The sequence below is a fragment of the Salarias fasciatus genome, chromosome 18, assembly GCF_902148845.1.
Source record: "Salarias fasciatus chromosome 18, fSalaFa1.1, whole genome shotgun sequence".
NCBI classification, from domain to species: domain Eukaryota; kingdom Metazoa; phylum Chordata; class Actinopteri; order Blenniiformes; family Blenniidae; genus Salarias; species Salarias fasciatus.
The window spans coordinates 28771797-28790205 of NC_043762.1; the positions used below are offsets into that span (position 1 = coordinate 28771797).

General features: G+C 44.6%; 3 protein-coding genes and 3 non-coding genes across 8 annotated transcripts; all 6 read right to left on the reverse strand.

Moving 5' to 3' along the window:
* Window positions 1–559: 559 nt before the first annotated feature.
* acadm (acyl-CoA dehydrogenase medium chain) lies at window positions 560–13234 on the reverse strand. 2 transcript variants are annotated; one of them, XM_030115847.1, is made up of 12 exons: window positions 5477–5567; window positions 4181–4292; window positions 3994–4091; window positions 3827–3896; window positions 3493–3593; window positions 3015–3095; window positions 2750–2880; window positions 2536–2644; window positions 2248–2388; window positions 1973–2068; window positions 1651–1899; window positions 560–1565 (listed from the first exon to the last, which is right to left on the reverse strand). In XM_030115847.1, the coding sequence occupies exons 1-12, from the start codon at window positions 5489–5491 to the stop codon at window positions 1494–1496; spliced, it is 1275 nt and encodes a 424-aa protein (XP_029971707.1). In that variant the 5' UTR covers window positions 5492–5567; the 3' UTR covers window positions 560–1493. The 2 variants fall into 2 exon arrangements, with proteins under 2 accessions (XP_029971707.1, XP_029971708.1); XM_030115848.1 differs by lacking the exons at window positions 3827–3896; window positions 3994–4091; window positions 4181–4292; window positions 5477–5567 and adding an exon at window positions 13229–13234 and having other exon boundaries at window positions 3493–3615.
* Window positions 7597–10397, reverse strand: LOC115406004 (40S ribosomal protein S8). The gene is made up of 6 exons (XM_030115850.1): window positions 10319–10397; window positions 9378–9484; window positions 9038–9137; window positions 8661–8836; window positions 8169–8298; window positions 7597–7753 (listed from the first exon to the last, which is right to left on the reverse strand). Exons 1-6 carry the CDS (start codon window positions 10320–10322, stop codon window positions 7644–7646), a joined length of 627 nt encoding a protein of 208 aa, XP_029971710.1. The 5' UTR covers window positions 10323–10397; the 3' UTR covers window positions 7597–7643.
* LOC115406184 (small nucleolar RNA SNORD38) lies at window positions 8384–8451 on the reverse strand. Its single transcript, XR_003933499.1, has one exon. It is a non-coding gene; the product is annotated as a small nucleolar RNA SNORD38 (small nucleolar RNA).
* LOC115406187 (small nucleolar RNA SNORD38) lies at window positions 8917–8986 on the reverse strand. The gene has a single exon (XR_003933500.1). It is a non-coding gene; the product is annotated as a small nucleolar RNA SNORD38 (small nucleolar RNA).
* Window positions 9227–9333, reverse strand: LOC115406188 (small nucleolar RNA SNORD46). Its single transcript, XR_003933501.1, has one exon. It is a non-coding gene; the product is annotated as a small nucleolar RNA SNORD46 (small nucleolar RNA).
* hectd3 (HECT domain containing 3) lies at window positions 11109–18049 on the reverse strand. 2 transcript variants are annotated; one of them, XM_030115840.1, is made up of 20 exons: window positions 17994–18049; window positions 17180–17534; window positions 16795–17048; window positions 16570–16705; window positions 15844–15965; window positions 14695–14808; window positions 14525–14607; window positions 14264–14429; window positions 14091–14172; window positions 13689–13871; window positions 13530–13582; window positions 13275–13443; window positions 13085–13198; window positions 12909–12998; window positions 12550–12756; window positions 12302–12431; window positions 11928–12002; window positions 11712–11793; window positions 11552–11623; window positions 11109–11340 (listed from the first exon to the last, which is right to left on the reverse strand). In XM_030115840.1, the coding sequence occupies exons 2-20, from the start codon at window positions 17522–17524 to the stop codon at window positions 11256–11258; spliced, it is 2562 nt and encodes an 853-aa protein (XP_029971700.1). In that variant the 5' UTR covers window positions 17525–17534; window positions 17994–18049; the 3' UTR covers window positions 11109–11255. The 2 variants fall into 2 exon arrangements, with proteins under 2 accessions (XP_029971700.1, XP_029971699.1); XM_030115839.1 differs by having other exon boundaries at window positions 17180–17619; window positions 17994–18047.
* Window positions 18050–18409: the final 360 nt, after the last annotated feature.

Here is an 18409-nt window from a genome sequence, read left to right on the forward strand (position 1 = left end):
TATTGCAGCAGTATGTTTTCATGTGTCAGTGGCTTTTAGCTCCTACGCTGGAACTAACTTCCTGAACACCTGAGGACTGCTGACACACTCACCTCCCGCAGAGCCCTCCATGAAACAGTATATTTGACTGATTTGATAACTTTTTTCTTAATATTTGCAAAGCACTGTGGATTCCTTGTGTCAGAAGGCCTGCAATTCTCCACACGTTTTAAAAAAAACCTGCTAATTGAGTGTTTTAAGTTCTAAATTGTGCGTGTGTGGGCAGTTATTAACAATATAACCTCAATCGATCATACTGTGACACACCAGAAGTCTGGTCACGTGACTTGGACTCAAGTGGGGGGTGGGGGTGGGGGGGGTTTATGTAGTGGAGTAAAAGTAAAAAGTACTCAGAAAAATTATACTCAAATTATAAAAAAATTATACTCAAGTAAAGTACAGATCCCCAAAAAATGTACTTTAGTACAGTACTTAAGTAAATTTACTTTGTTACTGACCACCTCTGCGTAGAACCTTCTGTATGTTAACTACCTGGGAAAAAAGACAGAAGCATTGGAACTTCTTGTCTGAAAAGAATAATTTATTGACGGGACGGCAGACAGAATGAGTGATAGTGAGCTCTGCCCAACAGTGACAGCTTCACCACAGCCAGCGTGTCCAGGTTAAGCACCGTGCTTGGTTCTGTTAGATATCGTTGATGTAGAACCGACAGCAAACTTATAGTAAATTAAGCAGAAAATCATTTTCACCCCACATGCAGTTTACCACACATTAATATCCCTCTACACATTCCGAGGAGAAATACATCTGTACAGATTTTACTATTTTACAAACTTGACTTCAGCAGGTTCTTCCGGGTGATGGAGAGAGAGACTTTAGAAATAACGTCACAGGATAAGGCATGGAGAAAATTATCAACACAATCTCTGACTTGATGCACCTCCAAGATCAACACGGTCAAAAAGGTTTGAACGCTGACAGTATAAAGCTGATGGTGAGGTAAAAACCACTCCTCCCTAACACAAGGCAACGTAGAAACTGAAAAAATAAATGAGTTCACTTTCCACATGTTGAATTTAGTGAGTGGCACCGTCAGTTTCAGCAGAAAACGTCCAATAAGCACCTGATTAATGCAAATAAACTCAATTCCTACTCTTTTCCCCCAATAGAAACACAATGACCTTGCTTCTGTTTACAACCTGCAGTGTTAACAAGTGAATGATGTTCAGATTATTTACTGGCGTTGTGAAAGTTGTTCTCTTCGCTCTCAGACCAACATTCAGACGTGTGATTTGATTCCCAGAATGACGCTCCGTCACAGGATCTGGATTGAGCCAAAAAAAGCCAGATGAACGTGCTCCCTACAGCTTTAAGGCAAATGCTTCTTTGAGCTCAGAGTTCAAGACGCAAAATCTATTTTATTTTATAGAAACACAATTTATGTACGGAAAACTACAAAAACAAAGAAGTGAGTACAAGGCGGGACTCGGGGTTCATTTCTTGAATTTTCCCAGGTGCTCTCTGGCGATGATGATTCTCTGGATCTGAGCCGTGCCCTCGTAAATCTACAATACAGAAAAAGTAAATCCGACAAATTAGAAACTCGAGTGCGGTTCCAGCAAGACGTCCGTGCTCTGCAGCGACGCCCACCTGGTAGATCTTGGCGTCTCTCATCAGCTTCTCCACTGGGTAGTCGCTGTTGAAGCCGTTGCCTCCGAACACCTGAACGGCGTCGGCCGCCACCTGGTTGGCGATGTCTCCCGCGAAGGCCTTGGCGATGGAGGCGTAGTACGTGTTCCGGCGGCCCTGGTCCACCTCCCAGGCGGCCCGCTGGTAGGACATCCGGGCCAGCTCCACCTTGATGGCCATCTCGGCCAAGATGAAGGACACGGCCTGGTGCTGCGCAGCGACAGAGCCTTCATCAACACGCGCGCTGGGACACGAGCCACGGAAAAGGTTTTGGGAGACGAACCTCAGCGATCAGTCTGCCGAAGGTTTTCCTCTCCAGGGCGTAGTTGGTGGCTTCATCGAAGGCCCTCTGTGCCAGGCCGGTGGCTCCGGCTGCCACCTGCACAACACAATTGTGAGTTTGCAGGAACATAAACGGCATTTAGTTTCACAAAAATATCGTACTTCTTTTAACTTTTAAACTGTCCTGAGGATATTTCCTCATTGTGAAGCTGAAGCTGCCCTCAGACTGTCACCCGCTGCTGTAAAGCAGTGTGTTCTCTCAGCTGGAGGTCTTACTGGTGGTCTGGTGTTGTCGAAGGCCCCCATGGCGATTTTGAACCCGGCTCCCTCTGCGATCAGGACGTTTTCCTTCGGTATCCTCACATCTTCGAAGGTGATGCCCCTGGTGTCGGAGCACCTCTGGCCCATGTTCATCTCCTGCCAGCACAAAACCCAAGACACGCTGCTTCAACACCCGGGATTTCTAAATGTGCTCATTTTCTCGTTCATCGGCTCTTACAAGTAAAAATGAAGCTTCAGAAGATTTCTGCTGACGGACCATGTGTTAGGTTTGAAGCATCTCACCTTTCTTCCTACTTGAATTCCTGGAGAGTCTGCGTCCACAATGAACCCGGTAAAGGCCTTGCCTGCTGGGCATTTGGGATCTGCGTTGGTGCGGGCCAGAAGGAAGTACCTGGGAGCAAACGGAACAGTCTAATAAGTCTAATATCGGCTTCTAACAGGATAACAGAACGGGATGAACTCCATGAGGGAAATGCCGACGACAGCGAGCGCTCACCAGTTGGCTTTGCCCCCGTTGGTGATCCACATCTTCTGGCCATTGACCACGTACTCATCCCCCACCTTCTCGGCTCGAGTCTTGATGTTGGCCACGTCGGAGCCTGCTCCAGGCTCAGTGACACAGTACGCCTGCCCCACACACACACAGCAGTAAATCATTACTGTACAGGACGGTGGAAATGACACAAATCACTGAGTTTATAAAAGTGGAAGATTGCAAAAACAGTTTAAAAAAAAAGATGTAAAAAAGAAAGATCACTTACACACATGAGAGGCTCCTCCGTCATCCTTCCCAGATATTTCCTCTTCTGTTGTTCATTTCCAGCAATAATAACAGGCATTTGCTGTGTGCAAGAAATGGACAAATTTTAGTTTAATTTCGAACTTTTTTTACTGAACCCAGTAAGCATTTAAAACAAGTCCTGTAATCAACTGAAAGGTTAGAAAAAGGTTTTGTTTTCAGTTTTTCACAGTTGTCTTTGATAACAGACAATACCACAGGTCCAAACTTACAAAACATCTGGTGTGAACAGAAGACTGTGTGACAGGTGAGAATGTTAATACAGTAACATACTACTAAAAAAGAAAGTTTTGAAATTACCAAACATTTAAAACAGAAATAAATGTAAACAATAAGTCATCTTAAAGTAAAACATCAAAATCAGCTGTTGAGCTCTTCGTGTGATCTGAAACTGCTTTACAGGCTCATGGATCAGAGGAAACTGAACAATCAGAACTCACTCCCAGAGAGTTTGCTTCTATCGCCGTCTGCACTCCGGTGCAGCCGTACGCCAGCTCCTCTGTGATGAGGCAGGTGTCGAAGCTGGACAGACCCATTCCACCTGAACACGACAGGAACAGACGCTTCCATCAGAGGACTGCCAGCGTGTTTCAAACCAGATGAGTTCATTCCAGGGTGCAACGCTTCAGAGGACGCAGTGTTAATCTTCCCACAACAGGAAGGACAAGTTTCCCCGAGTTTAAATTACCACATGAACACAAACTTTAGTGCCTTTTCAACAATGTTCATGTGACTTCATTAAATACTGTGGCAGCCAGTATCAAAACAACGAACCGTATTCCTGAGGAATGTGACCGTTCACCAGACCGAGCTCCCATGCTTTCTTGATGAGAGGGAGAGGATACTGTGCAAAAGATACACATTTCAGTTACAAGGAATGGTCTTGAAAACAGATGAAATGACTTGTTTCAGTTGAAGGGCATGCCTTCTGCTATACTCACTTCTCCGCTCCGGTCATATGCAGGAGCAGCAGGGACGATCTCCTCACGAGCAAACCTCCTGGCCAGCTGCTGGAACTCCTTCTGCTGGTCTGTCAGCTCTGTGGGCAAAAGCAGCAAGAGGACACATGAGGTGTGAACACAGCTCTAAAATGAGAGAATTTATCCCAAGCCAGGTTATGGATCTCACCAAAAGAGAAGCCGTTCGATGCTGCATGGCTGCTGGAATGTGACGCAGCGCTGGCTGCAGCTGCACTGGAGCTCTGCAGACGGATCCCAGACCGCAGACTGGCTTTAAGGACCTGAGAAGAGAAGAAAAACACATGGCACCTTTACATCTAGTACAGCTCAGGGTACAAATTCCTAAGCAAATATCGTTTGTGCTGTCTTGAAGGCAATGTTCGCTTGCTTTGTAATCCGTTAATCAATAAAAAGCAGTTGTATTTTTTAAAAGGATTCTCATGATTCAGCATTTTTCAAGCACCTGCCAAGAAGCTGATTCCATTACAACATATTGGTTTGAAGAAGAGAAAAATTTTGGAAAAATGTTTGATTAAAAAAATTGCTTTGCATCCAGTTACAGATGTGGACTGGTGCACATTTTGACTTATTTTCAGCCCATATGAGAAGCACAGCCGCGGTTAGTGGTAAGCTTTAGAACATCCCAAGTTGGACTAAAGATTGAGATTGACTGTTTGCCTCATGACAGACTGGTGACATGTCCAGAGGGACTCTACATTCACCCATTGCCAGGTGGGATCAGCTCCAGCGCCAGTGAAGTAGAAATGGAATAAAAACAGGTGGATGGACTTTGTGCTGTTGGGTCAGAGATATTAATGACTGATCAAAACACAGTTGCAAAGTGGTGAGACCTGGACTCGTCCCATTGTGCAGGCTCGTTTCATTTAGGACCACTTCACGTGCAACTGCTTTTAACTTAGTGAACCACAGTGTTTAAAGCAATTGTTCGCGCACGACCAGCGGCTGGTGCTGCATAAAGCAGCCGAGCTTCCAGGAAAGAGGAAACGTCATGGACCAACACAACGGAGGGGATCGCAGTGGCTCCTCAGTGGGATCAGATAAGGTCACATTTGACTCGGAGCAGACAGAGGCAGGGTGTGAATCCAGTTAAACCATTCCACTGATCCATTTTCACCGGAAGTTCGCAAAATCATAACAGCTAATTTCTTAGCAAGGTCTGGTGAATTTTATAAGGAAAGGGTAAAATGAAGAGACTCAAATGAAGGCAAGATTTAATGTAAATGCACTGATTTAACTGAGCTATAAAATGAAACGGTGGTGAAAATGTCTTAAGATGTGTTGTAGCTGTTTGTTTCTTAGCTAATGCTAGCTTGTGACGCACGTAGCACACTAAAAATGGAAGAAATGTAGGTCAGGAGGACAACCAGCCACTCAAAGCAATGTCTTTTTCTGAAATCATGTTAAAAGTGGGATTATGTTTGATCTGTGGTGTTAAAAATCTTACCTTGTTGAGGAGCATTTTTGCGAAGTGTCAGTAAGAGCCAGATAAACTGACGCGTCTACCTCTGCCTTACAGACAAGTAACGAGCTCTCAGCCAATCACAGCAGCGGAATCGGGTCACGTGGGCGCCCCCACTATCCTGACGATGACTTTTGCCCCAGTTAAGTTATCTAACGAGCCTCACCTCTAATGTTTATATCCTCCTCTTATTTAAGTCAACTCAACACGCGCTGAAATGCACGTTAACGGGAAAGTGAAGTGAAAACTAAAGGGAATGTGGAATGACAGTCTGTTCGAGCAACACAGGTGATTTCACAGAAGTAAGACAGCCATCACAAGCAGATCCGAGACAGAAGATCATCGCAAGCCGCGTTTAGTACGGGAAGGCTCGGGACCACAGAAATTTATATCAAGGCCTTTGTACACATATGTTTGGTAGGGGCGACAAGCGTCTCGTTTCACTTCAAGTTTAGGTAGGCATGTTAGGCGGGGTTGTGCTGCGTGACGACGCAGGATATGACGTCATTGTGTACCGGTAATCGCGGGAGAATTTGAGAATTTGTGGAAAAAATGGAGGACGCTGCTGCTTCTGTCCTCTTTCTTTTTGCTTGGTTCCTCGCAGCAAAACAAAGGCAGGACGAGTTGCTGATAAGGGTTCTGGCAGCGAGAAGAGATGCCGCCATCAAAAGACAAAGAGTGGCTGAAATGATACTGCAGATGGCGGAGGAGAGTAGCGAGGATTCCAGCAGCGAAGAGGAGAGCAGTGAAGAGGAGAGACTCGAGATGGACAGACTGGAGGACAGACTCGCGAAGAGGAGACGCGTGATGGACAGATTCCTGGAGGAAAGTAGACGAAGAAAGAGGCGACGCAACCGGGTAAGCTGACTGAGCAGAGACTCGCGAAATCACTTTTCCTGGATACATATTGTATCTCCTGCCGCAGGGAGCGCTCGTGCATTCAGGAGAATTGCGATGCAATTCCAAAGTGTTTCTGATATGCTTCACATTGCATCCCACTGGCTTGTAATCACAAACATGTGCTGCTCTGTCTCCCAGCTCATCCAGGCAGTGCTACGGCAGCACCGCCACCGGCCGTAGGCCGAGGCAACGACACAATGGCAGTGGAGTGATGGAAAACAAGACCCGCAGGAGCACCGGTCCAGCTCCTGTTTGGTTGTTTTCTCGTGAACGTGGCCTACACTCGAGTGTTACAAGATTACCGTAAACTTGTTTATAATTCCGCTGCATTTTAGGGACGCGCAATATGAGACCGGATTACCGTAAATCTGATGAAAGCTGCGCAGCTGAAACTGAGGGCCTTGCTGTGATGTGGAAGGAATACTGTCAATCAGCATGACTGGTCTGTTTAACTAGTGTTACCTTATTTTCCTTCTTGAATTAATATTTTCTATTCTGACTTCTGTGTGCAGAGAATCTGCATCACATTTTTGTGTATTTTGAATGTACATATTTCATTTGAGCTATTGTTTGAAGTTTCTCTGAAGTATATTTTGTACCCTTTTATGCTGAAAGAAGAGACTCAGAACTGAATGTTGTTGTATTGAAACGTACATGATGGCAATAAAGCAGTTCTGATTCAGCCTTGATGGTTGCTCACATCCTTAGTTGAACCATAAAAATGCTGGTTCAGTTTTGTGGTGACGCTGATGGTTAGGAATAAAATTACACTATTATTTCCATACATACGACTCAGTTGAATAGACTTTTGGCTCATTTAACACCAGTGCCCAGGAAGTTTGATTTTTCTGACACATTAAGGAAAAATCAATATAAATAGTCAGATGAGCACTATAAACAGGGAAACTGACATTTTGAAGTTCTATCAGGAATGTGGAAAATAATGAATTGCAAAATAAGTTGGAGCAATGATGGACAAATAAAGCCAGCAGTTTGATGAAAGTTACTATTTGCCATTCAAATGCTATTCTGTTAGTATTTCAGATAAAGCCCGTCTGTTAAACTCATCCATTATTTCATAAATAAGTAGACTAAGATCAAGAATGTACCTTTTCATTGATAGGTTTGATTAACCACATTCTATTTAAAAGCATCTGAAATTTCCGAGGCCTCGTTAGGATTCATTTAAAGAAAAGCAGGAGAACAATGTGGGACGAGTGGACTTTTATTGACGTATCAAACAGCTGTACATCTATTTGCCTTTCTTGGCCTTGATCTTCCTCAGGTAGAATTCCAGCTCCTTGCCCTCCAGAACGTAGCCGTCTGCCCTGCCGCACTGACCCGGTCTGGAGGCGATGCAAGCTGAAGGAGGGGAAAACACATCAGCAGACCATCCGCTTTGAGGTTTCAGGCTTTTCCTTTTTAAATGTATCAACTACATCGAGTAAATCATTTCACTGAAGAAACATTTTACTCCTGTTCATTGTTTAAAAGGAAAAACATTAAAACTCTCAGACTTGCATACTGCACTGTCAGAGTCCAGAAGCTCAGATTTCACCACCTGGACTAAACAGCCTGTATATTTCAATGCAAAATGTATTTTAACCAATTGAAAAATGTTTGGCTTCAGACTTAATCTACAAAATAAATTTCTTATTACATTTGAGGGCCAATATTGAGCAAAACCCTGCATGACAGTCATGAAGTCTGTTGAATCAGACACACCAGTGTTGGAGTATTTCTGTTTTTCCTGACTGAGGAACAGGTCTGAACTCACCGAGGAGTTTTCCCTGCTGGAACTGCTCCTCCAGGAGAGTGCTGATCTTAGACAACTTTTTACGCTCGTCGTACTTCTTCTGAGTCTTCTTTGACCTCTTCTTGTTCAGGACTTCCTCCTCTTCAGGAGTCTACAAAAAGAGTACAAATAACATGAAAAAGATCTGGATGCCAGAACCACATTTGTGACATGAGTTTAGGACACGGTAGCAGGTCTTTCTCAGAGTCTTAAATATCGTCACTTTCATTCAGTAGCAGAACTGGACAAGTTATCATCATGGAAAGACGTGCACCAGATCGGATAGCAACTTCACAACAGCGCCATGAAGAGAAATATGTCCTAAACACCCAGAGTTAAGTTCCAATCAGCATAACATTGATGTAACAATGACATGAGCCATTTCCCATTAAAGAGGAAAAGTCACTTTTGATCTCATTTAAAGAAAATTTGCTGCATCACAGACACACACGACGCTGTGGAGGCTGAACGTACCAGCTTGGCTCCCTTCTTGCGACCGAGAGGAGTGGCGTAGTGGGATTCATACCACTGCCTGAAGGGAAGGCTGTCGACGAGGACGATGCAGTTCTTCACCAGGGTTTTGGTTCTGACCAGCTCGTTGTTTGAGGCATTGTAGACCACGTCGATGATCCTGGTCTTGCGTGTACAGCCTGAGGACACAAAAAACTGTCAATCCAAACTCCCAATTTGATGTCAGATTCAGGATGAAGGGCAACGCAGAGAGCAGGTCTTTCTCAGGTGTCTTCGATGTCACCACTTTTAATCAGTAGCAGAACTGGACAAAGTTATCATCATGGAAAGATGTGTGCAGCACCAGGGAAGGCCCACAGTACGATATCAAAGACACTCACACTCAGAGCCCCACGAGAAGTTTCCAACATCCAACCTCAGAGCACGGTACTTCTTGTTCCCACCACGGACCCTCACTGTGTGGATGCGACGGGCACCGATCTGAAGACAATAAACATGATCAACATTGCAGCCCTGAGTTTAAGTAAAGGTCAACTCTGGTAAATCACAATATTTTAACCACGTATTAATGCGTGTCAGTGTAACTATGACAAGTCCTAACATCGGTAAGCCCAAAGCTTTGAGCCAAAACGGCTCAAAAAGACCCACCTAAGGTCACACTTTCATCACCCACGCCACAGTAAATCCTTCTTGGGAAAAGTGGATCGTTCTTCCACTCACCTTTGTGTTTGCAGGAGGACGACCGAGCTCATACTTCCTCTTCTTGTGGTAGGGCTTGCGTTTGCCGCCGGTCTTGCGGCGTTTATGCCAGTTATCCCTTGAGATACCTGCACGGAATGAGACAATGAGTTGGATCACTGAAACTGCTCACAGGATGTAAAACTGCAATTACAGTTTGTCTGCTTGAGCAATCAGTTCTCCAAGGTAAGGGTTGTCCGCAGCTTAATTCGGATTCCGCAAAAAGAGATTCATCATTTTACTCAAGCAGTTTCCTTCAATTCTTTCAGTACAGGTGGTTATGGTTGCAAAACTAAACTCTAGATGCATTCAACTGCAGATACTAAAACCAGACCTCACTAAATATCACCAGCCAGTGTTCATACAAATACAATACCACACTGGCATTTAACGAGTTGTAACAATAACACAAAACATACCGGTAGTTAATGTTGCAATGTCAACAAGACAACATAGTTAATGCTACAATGTCAATCTTAGAAGACAACCTGCAACAGTCTCGTGTTTCTGTGTAGCATGCCACCTCCAGGAACAGCAGACAAGCTAATGCTAGCAAGAGCTACAACACCTCGTCCTGTTACAGCTATTCAAGCCAAGAACAGCTTAAACAATACTCCCTTACACAAATTACAATTAAATTGTCTCTGTTAAGACAAAAACCCTCAATATCAATCGCTCTGACAGACACTACAGCGTGGGCAGCTACCGAGAGCTAACGAGAGCCACCATCTTGGAGCGCTTCAGACGTCCACATCCACAAACTCCACTAAATCACATTCATCCATCGCTAAACCAGAAAGTTTGAGCTAGATATCTTCAGTTGGTATTTATCTTAAGCATGGCGAACCATTATTGGATCTTTCGTTGGCTAAAACCTCAGATGGAGAAGGATTCTGCCTCCGACGTGAGCTCAGAAAACATACCCATTCTCAGGCGCCGGCAGGAAAGAGGAACCGCAAAGGCTCACGGGAGGGTTGAAGATAGCTGCTCTCGCGAGACTTCAGGCCACAGAGAACGAGACTTGAATCTTTTGTTGAGAAAGTTGCTTACGGTATTTATTTTCCATTTTATGTTGTTGTTTTCACATTTAGTTAATTTTAATTCGCCAGCGGTGCAGCTGAGTCGTGTTAATGAAAGCAAGCTGCTGCCACGGCATCACTGCAAAATGTCAGAAACTTAGACTTTGAATTGTTTTCATAATATTTAAGGAATTTAATGTTTTTGTTTCATAAAGTAGGACATAAATCATATTTTATGAATGATACGGTCCAAGCTTTTGAGAAAATAAAGTACCGTAAGTTTCATCATTTTATGCAGAACAAGCGTTGCTCTTGGTACTGCCGCCTCTCTCCTGCTCTCAAACCTGGAAAACTGACACACTGCACATGGAATATTTCTCTTGTGAGCATTAATTAATCATTTATTCTGTGAAATAATAATCTCTGCACATTTCCAAACACTACCAACATTCTCATGAAAGAACATAAGATATTGTGCATTATCTTATTTTTAAAAAATGTTTATTGTTGTTTATACTCTTGCTGCTCTAACTACTGTTCACTCACTGCTGCAACTATGTGAATTTCTCCATTGTGGGAAAAATTAAGGAATATTTTATCATCAATACTGTGATAACAAAATATTTTTACATAAAATGATTTGCCTTTTTGCTATAAGGCAAACGTGTACATAAAGGAGTGCAGGGAATCAATATTAAAAATCTCAATCACATTTTATTATGTCCATATAATTCTTTATTATGTACAGCTTTTGATTATTAGGCAAATGTAGAGATACAGCAAATAAACTGGCGAGTGTCTGCGAGCAGAGCGTGCAGTGTGGAGTCCAGCAGCCGGCGGATCACTCCTCCCATGGGCTCATGTCCGTATCGATGGCTACACAGTTATAGGCGGCGTAACGCAGCTTCTCCTCACAAACCTTTGCACTGCAAGACAATGAAAACACGTTACACGTTTATCAAACCTGCACTATGCTGGCTGTGTGTAATTAATGCAGAAAATTCTTAAAACCATAAAGGAAATAGCTAAAGAAATCCCTAAAGATGTGGTGAACTCTGGGGATGGTCTCTGAAAATGTTTTGATATACTTGATATTTTGATGCAGTAACACATTTTCAACAAGGAGCATGGCCACACCTGGGATAGTTGGGTAGATACAGTGTACTGGAACACGTGGAGGACTGTGGAAGGGCATCTGTAGTTTCAGAGCTGAACAATAGAACAGAAGACATGTTTTAAAAGTGATCCGTTTTCTAAATTGACAGACTATTCTTCAGTTGCATGTACTCCTGCTCACCCTTGTTTGTCAGGGAAGACGTAGATTGGTGCAGGGAGACGACTTCTCCCAGTTACAAACCTCAGAAACCTGCTGCGATCCTCTGAAAGCAGAAATGAACCTCGCCATCAGAAACTGATTCAAACATCTTCTTCACCTTAAACTACATAGTTCACAACTTTGCGAGGTATTAATTATTTTGGGTTAAAATACTGCAATATAAAAAAAAGAGCAAACCGTTGGTGAAGTTGGTGAGTGCCTCCCACAGGTACTGGACTCGAACGTCGCTTTGCTCCAGGTCTTCATAGCGTGCTGGCAGGGAGATCAAAATAGGAATGAAAATGTGGCTTCACCTCTGATGTCTTTTTGTAACATGGAGTCATAAGAATCAGCTGCAGATTTTTAACCAAGTTCTTCTTCTTCAGTTGTTTTAACAGCAGATTATCTGCCCCCATCTCAACTATCTCCACCTCCTGATCACTACATGCGTGACTCTTCTCTTCTCTGTTCTTCTGCATGACAGGATCACCTCAAAGGTCTACGGTCCAACATATAATGAAGAAAAACGACAGTCCAGTTTGATTAATACAGAAAATTAGCTGAATACTCACTGAGTCGTTTCAGAGCTTCCACTGTGATCTCCGGGTCTCCGCACACCTTCTTCTCCACTTCCTGCCAGGTGAGCAGGTCCAGCACGGCCTGAGGGACCACCTTCAGCAGCCCCGCCTGCATGGCTGCAATCTGCACATCCACAGAATCAACCAACTGCCCATTTAGCTGTGCACACGTTTCATGAAAGAACAAAAGAAACCCAGCAGTTCAGACCAGAGAGGTAAGAGAAGTGAAGGTGAAGGCCCACCTGCTGTTTGCTCTCCTCCAGCCGAGCCTTCTGCACCAGGCGGATGAACTGGCTGCGGTCCTTGTATTGAACCGACACGTTGCTGCCGCCGGGGATGAGCTCCACCATCTGGCCGTCGGTCAGCAGTGTGGTGTAGACCAGCTCCTCCCCGAACCTGAACTCAAACGTCTCCTGGTCCATGTTCTCCATGGCCTCCAGCAGGTTCACCTGAACACATGTCCACATTTAGCAGCGAGCCAGGACCAGGACAGAATCAGTGACCAAACAAGGCTGATCTGTCACATTTCTTGCATTAACCGGAGGGTTAAGAGTTAATTTTGGCACATTTTAACAAAAACATTGCTTTGTACTGTGCTCACCAGCACAGAGTCGACTGCAGGGAAGTCTTTGCTCCAGCTGATGGCTTCTCCAGTCAGCTGCTTCCACACCAGGCCGGGCAGAGCCAAGACCTGCGGACACAAGACACTTTCATCGTCTACAATGATTTCACTCACTACAATCGTCGTATAATTAGTGAGGAGTGAGCTTTATTCACCAGGAAGTCCTTCCCTCTGAGAGCAGCTCCCATCAGCTGGCCGATCCACTCGAACTTGTTGAACTCTTTGCAGGACGGGTTTGGGACGTAGTAATCTCTGGCCTCGAGGGCGCCCTGTCAGATGAGGGAAAAAACAGTGAAGACTCTGAATTCCAGCCTCACCCGGGAGACACTGATCAGGACTCGGTACCTGGTTGGATGTACGTGTGAAGAAAGGCAAAGGCATGGGACACTCGGCCGAGCTGGGGCAAAGCTCCTCCGACATGTCGGCCAGGCTGTCCCGAAACCCTCCGCCTTGGTCAATGATTCCCTCGGCGATGAACTTGCACTCCCACCACTGATCGTAGCGAGCGGGCCATCTGATCAATCAGAGTTTATAGAAACCACTGAGTAACAGTCCTATTTATTCCAGAGATATTTTACATGAGACTGAGAAAATACTTACCTATAATCTAAAGTCTTTTCAAACTTGTCAGAAGGTTTGAGACCCTCATAGACCTGCATGAGGAAAACACACATCATGATGCCACAGTGGGAAGATGAACCTACATCATTCATGCACTTTAAAATGGTTAAAACTCAACTCCCTGTGTTCTTACCTTACCTGATTAAAAACAGCGTTTTTGCAGCTGGCGTCCAGAGACGGATTGTCTCTGTGCTCCATGGCCAGCCGTCTGTTGATGTACAGGCGCGGCATGAAGTTGGGTTTGCTGGTCTCCGAGTCCTTTAGGCACTGTGTGATGAGGGCCGAGCGCCGCTTCGACAGCAGCAGGAACTGCTTTATGCTCTAGAGGGCGTAAAGTCACATTTATTTAAACACTGACAAAGCACAGGATGAAACGATCCTCAACAGCTTTTCTTTACTTCTGGATCCACCAGAAAAAAAGATCCATGCTGGATTCAATATGTACTGCATATAAAATAGATCTCATCATAAGAGACGACTCTGAGCTTGGAGTTTCTCACGACCTTTACTCCATGAACTGCAGGTTTCAGGGAGACTCACTTTGACCTGGTTGAAGGTGCCGAGGCTGTAGTCCCAGGCCGGCACCACGTGGGGCAGCACGCTGTCCAGCAGACAAATAAACCTGCAGAGACAGAAGCGATTTACAGCTCAAATGAACATTTACACACGACAGGAGGTTTGTGACTGCAGTAGACTGGCGATCACCAAACTACCTCTGAATGACCAAAGCCCTGCGGTACAGGATGTCGGGTGGGGTGCCCTGCAGACGGGGGTAGCGCACCAGGTTAGAGGACTGGAAAACATCAGCATTCAGACCCAGGTCTCTCTCACACGACGACTTAATCTTCAGTCCTCGAATTCGAACGTCTATCCCCTCATCTGCGTTTGGAAAATAAAAAGGTCTGAATGAAATCCTGGGTTTGGGATCACAGTGAACCTTCTTTAAAAGGACACAGATTAAGAGAGAGCTTTACCTCTACATTCCTCAATCCGAATCTCAATGACAGGCAAGTGAGAGGCCATATCTTCTAGAACACTCACTTCTCCTATTAGATTACTGGAAACCAATGAAAACAGTCAGCCTGGACATGAGCAACAGAGCAGACAAAGAAACGCCAGGATGTGAAAAAACAAACAAACTCACTCATCGATGGTAACATCGCTTAGCTTCTTCAGGTTGTCGCCTTCTCCTCCATACACTGTGACTCTTTTGGGCATGTAGTTATCATCAGTCGAGTCCACTGTGAGTATCAGTTTACTGAAGACACAGAAAAACACATCAACGGAAGACCAGAAAAAGGTTTAAAGGATCTCACAGTCTGAGCAACAAGCAGTGCCATGCCTGAGTCAGTGAATGGAGGTCTGCAGTGTGGAGGTCAGGAGGACAACGTGTGAAACGTACAAAACATCACAATGAGTTAGATTATCATCAGTGCATTTTGAAAGTGGCAAAATATCATACTTTCAACATTAACCATCTTGTTTCCGCTCTATTGTGAAGAAAATAGCGATGTGTGAGATTTGCAGATGATTGCATCACATTTCACATATTGTCCCAAACATTCTGGAACAAGGGTCTAATTTCTGCACCATAAGTTTAAAGCTCAGGCAGTTTATCACAGCAAGACATGACTACTTCAAAGTTACGAGACTTAAATGAAATGTTTCTTTCGTTTTTTTCCTACAGAAGTAGCTGTGGATTAAAGGTGCTGTAGGCAGGATTCGGCATCTCCGCCATCTTGCTTAGGGTTACCTAAGCAAGATGGCGATTTGACCCATCTAAGATGGCGTTTTGAAACCCAGCACAGCCAATCCTGTCCTGTTTTCTCTGACATCACGCCCTTACGCAAGTTAAGCCCCTCCCACAAGAACGTGCGAGGAACGCCCCTCGACCAATCACGGTTAGAGCCTCATGGGCTCTTCTGATTGGTCAAAGATACCTGGAGCTGTCGAGATTCCTTTTCAGCTCAGAACAGAGACAGACGGAAACGCTGCGCCCTCGCGGTAGAGCAGTTATGCTACACTCCTAAAGGATTATCAATGGATACTCTAACATTTAATCCAAAGAAAACACAGAAAAATTAGCATTGACTAGCAAAATCCTGCCTACAGCACCTTTAACTAAACACACCTTGGAACATGAAATACAGTAAAATGAGAAAATCTTCATGAATAAAGAGATTATTGCACAACACACTGTAAGAAAGTCAAACTGACAGATTAAAATGAGTAACTGAAATATCAGCTGGAGTCAGTAGCGGAGTCAGGTGACTGGTGCTCATCGGGGTCTTACTTGACCACGGTGCCTCTCTTCATGTGCAGCCGGATCCAGTGCTGTCCCTGCAGGCCGTCGCTCTCCCAGTACGTCTCGGTGTCACCGTCTGTCAGGCAGCCCACCCCGCCACTGGGGTCATCCTATCAGCAAAAATCAAAGTGCTTTTGTTAATATAATGATTCATTTAATGCTGACATACAATCCTAAACAGATACACACTGCACATTCACTTGTAATCTAATATATACCATAATCCTTTCATCACATCATGTTATAATGGCAGGAAGGAATCTGATTGGCTCAAAATGTATTTTGGAGCAAAGGGAAACAAACACAAATATCATCATATTATTTAAAAGAAAAAAGAAATCCAGCATTATCAGGTCTGTCTGGGTTTACATGTAGAGATGAAGGTTCTGAACCAGAATGCGCTGGCAGAGCATCTGTACTTCTTCTGCAGGATTCCTTCAGAATCTGTGTGCGACTGCAGAGCAGTAGTGATGCCGCTTTAAGGGTCCCGGCACATCGATTTCGACGCTGCTGATTCACTTCGGTTCACTACAGTTTGCATTAACTGATGAAAATGATCTATCAGTATAATCTTTAAAGTACTGTAGCAGTTTATTTTCTCTGACACCAGCCTGAACCCACTGCCATTCAGAAATGATCCTGCTCAGTCATACAAATGCACTATTTTTACAGTTTTTTTTATGGCTGCATAGTGTCACAAACAACAGAGATTACCGAAAAAGAAGACACGTCGATGCTGGTCACACACTGCTTGACACTCCCCAGGTTCTCGTCCTCTTTGCCGATGTGGTCGTAGAAGTAATGCACCAGATCCTCGTCACATTCATACGTCCAAGTGGGCGGGACGTACCTTAAAGATTAAAAGTTTACATTTTAAGTGATCTTGCAGTAGAAAAAAAATCTGTAAACTCCAGTTTGACGTTACTAAAACAGGCTCACCGAAGCTTTTGGACGGCAGCTTCGTCACGCTCTGCCACCCGGGGTTTGGAGCCGATATGAAGGGAGTTCTCCACGTCCACCACCTGCTCCCAGCGGTTGCAGGGTTTGTGGTCGGAGCCGAAGAGCTGCTGCTGCCTGCTGATGGTTTCTGGAGACTCCACTGGAACCAGCCTGTCACCCCCCTCGGTGTGTTTACACACCAGGATCCAGCCTTCCTCCAGCTCCTGGCCCGGACGCTGCTCCTCCAGCTGCTCCTGGAAACAGACAGTGACCGGCTGATCGACGTGTGTGGAGGGCTTTTTGTTTTGTTTTTTTAACAACAGTTACATTCAATCAACCGTTTTATAGAATGATGTACCTTAAACTGAGAAATGTTCAGTCTTACCTTACTGATTTTCACCCACAGGCCCTGGCTGTTACAGTATTCTTCTCCTGTTGTCCGGATGCAGGTTCCTTTCTTCGGTTCGAGGCTGTATTTGCATAACTTCTTGCTGTGGGGACTATGATGAGGGCTGTCGAACACAGACACTAGGGTTTTTCCTGTGGAGCCGGTGGAAGCTCCGCAGGAGGCAGAGGTAGATGATGAGTCCTTGCAGATTTTGTAGCACACCTCTCTGGGTACATAACACAGACACTCGGGTACCGTCTCCCCCTTCCTGAAGCTCTCAATACACCTGTTCAGGAAGCGGATCCTGCCCAGCAGATAGTGTGGGTTGTCTCCCAGAGCCATGGTGGTGCAGCTGATGGGAGAAACAGTCAGACAGTCAGCAGTTCAGCATCAGCAGCCCTGCCTCTGTTGTCCTGTGTGGCTGCAGCGAGATGCTCCTGTCAGACCAAAACAAAACAGAATGTTCCTGACAAATGTCAGCTTCAGCGATCAGCAAATACAGGCTGCGGGGACTCAATGCCAGCGTCTCTCTCTTGGAGTGTTAAATCGATCTGATCTGCGTTACGCTAGTGAAAAAGTAAGGCTGTAAAGGCGAAAAAAGCCCAAACCCACGGCTCCTTTCCAAAAGGCAGAAGTCAGGGAGCTAACGTTAGCATGCTAGCTCTGCAATGGCATGTCCTGGTGCTTCTCCACTGCCTCAAAACGATCCCAATAACGAACCCGCTTTGCTTTCTTTCACGATTTAGCGTGAAATAAGCGTTTCGTGAGCTAATAACCAGTAATGTTTGTGATCAGAGAAAAGTTCACGTACCTGCGGGAAAGGTTTGAACCCGCTGCTGCAGAACTCTGACAACGCGGAAGTGCATAGGCAAGTTTGACCCTCACGGCGAGCCGTCCCTCATTTTTTCGTAAATGATTTTTTTCTCATTTAATAAAAAATATATTTTACATAATAAAATTTAACATTTTTTTCAGCTTATACACAGTTGTCTCGTTTATTAGGAAAAAAACAATGAGATCGACAATGAAATAACGTGCATGGTTTGAAGTTTTAAGGAGATAAAATTATGCAGGAATGGTATAAAAAAGTCCGTATTATGCAGCAAATGTTCAAAACTGAGATAAGAGGTTCAGGGTTACAGGCTACTGTAAATTATCCTGTAATTATCAGATTTACTTGAAGCACAAATGCTATTTATTTACAGATGGGTTTGATTACAGATGTCT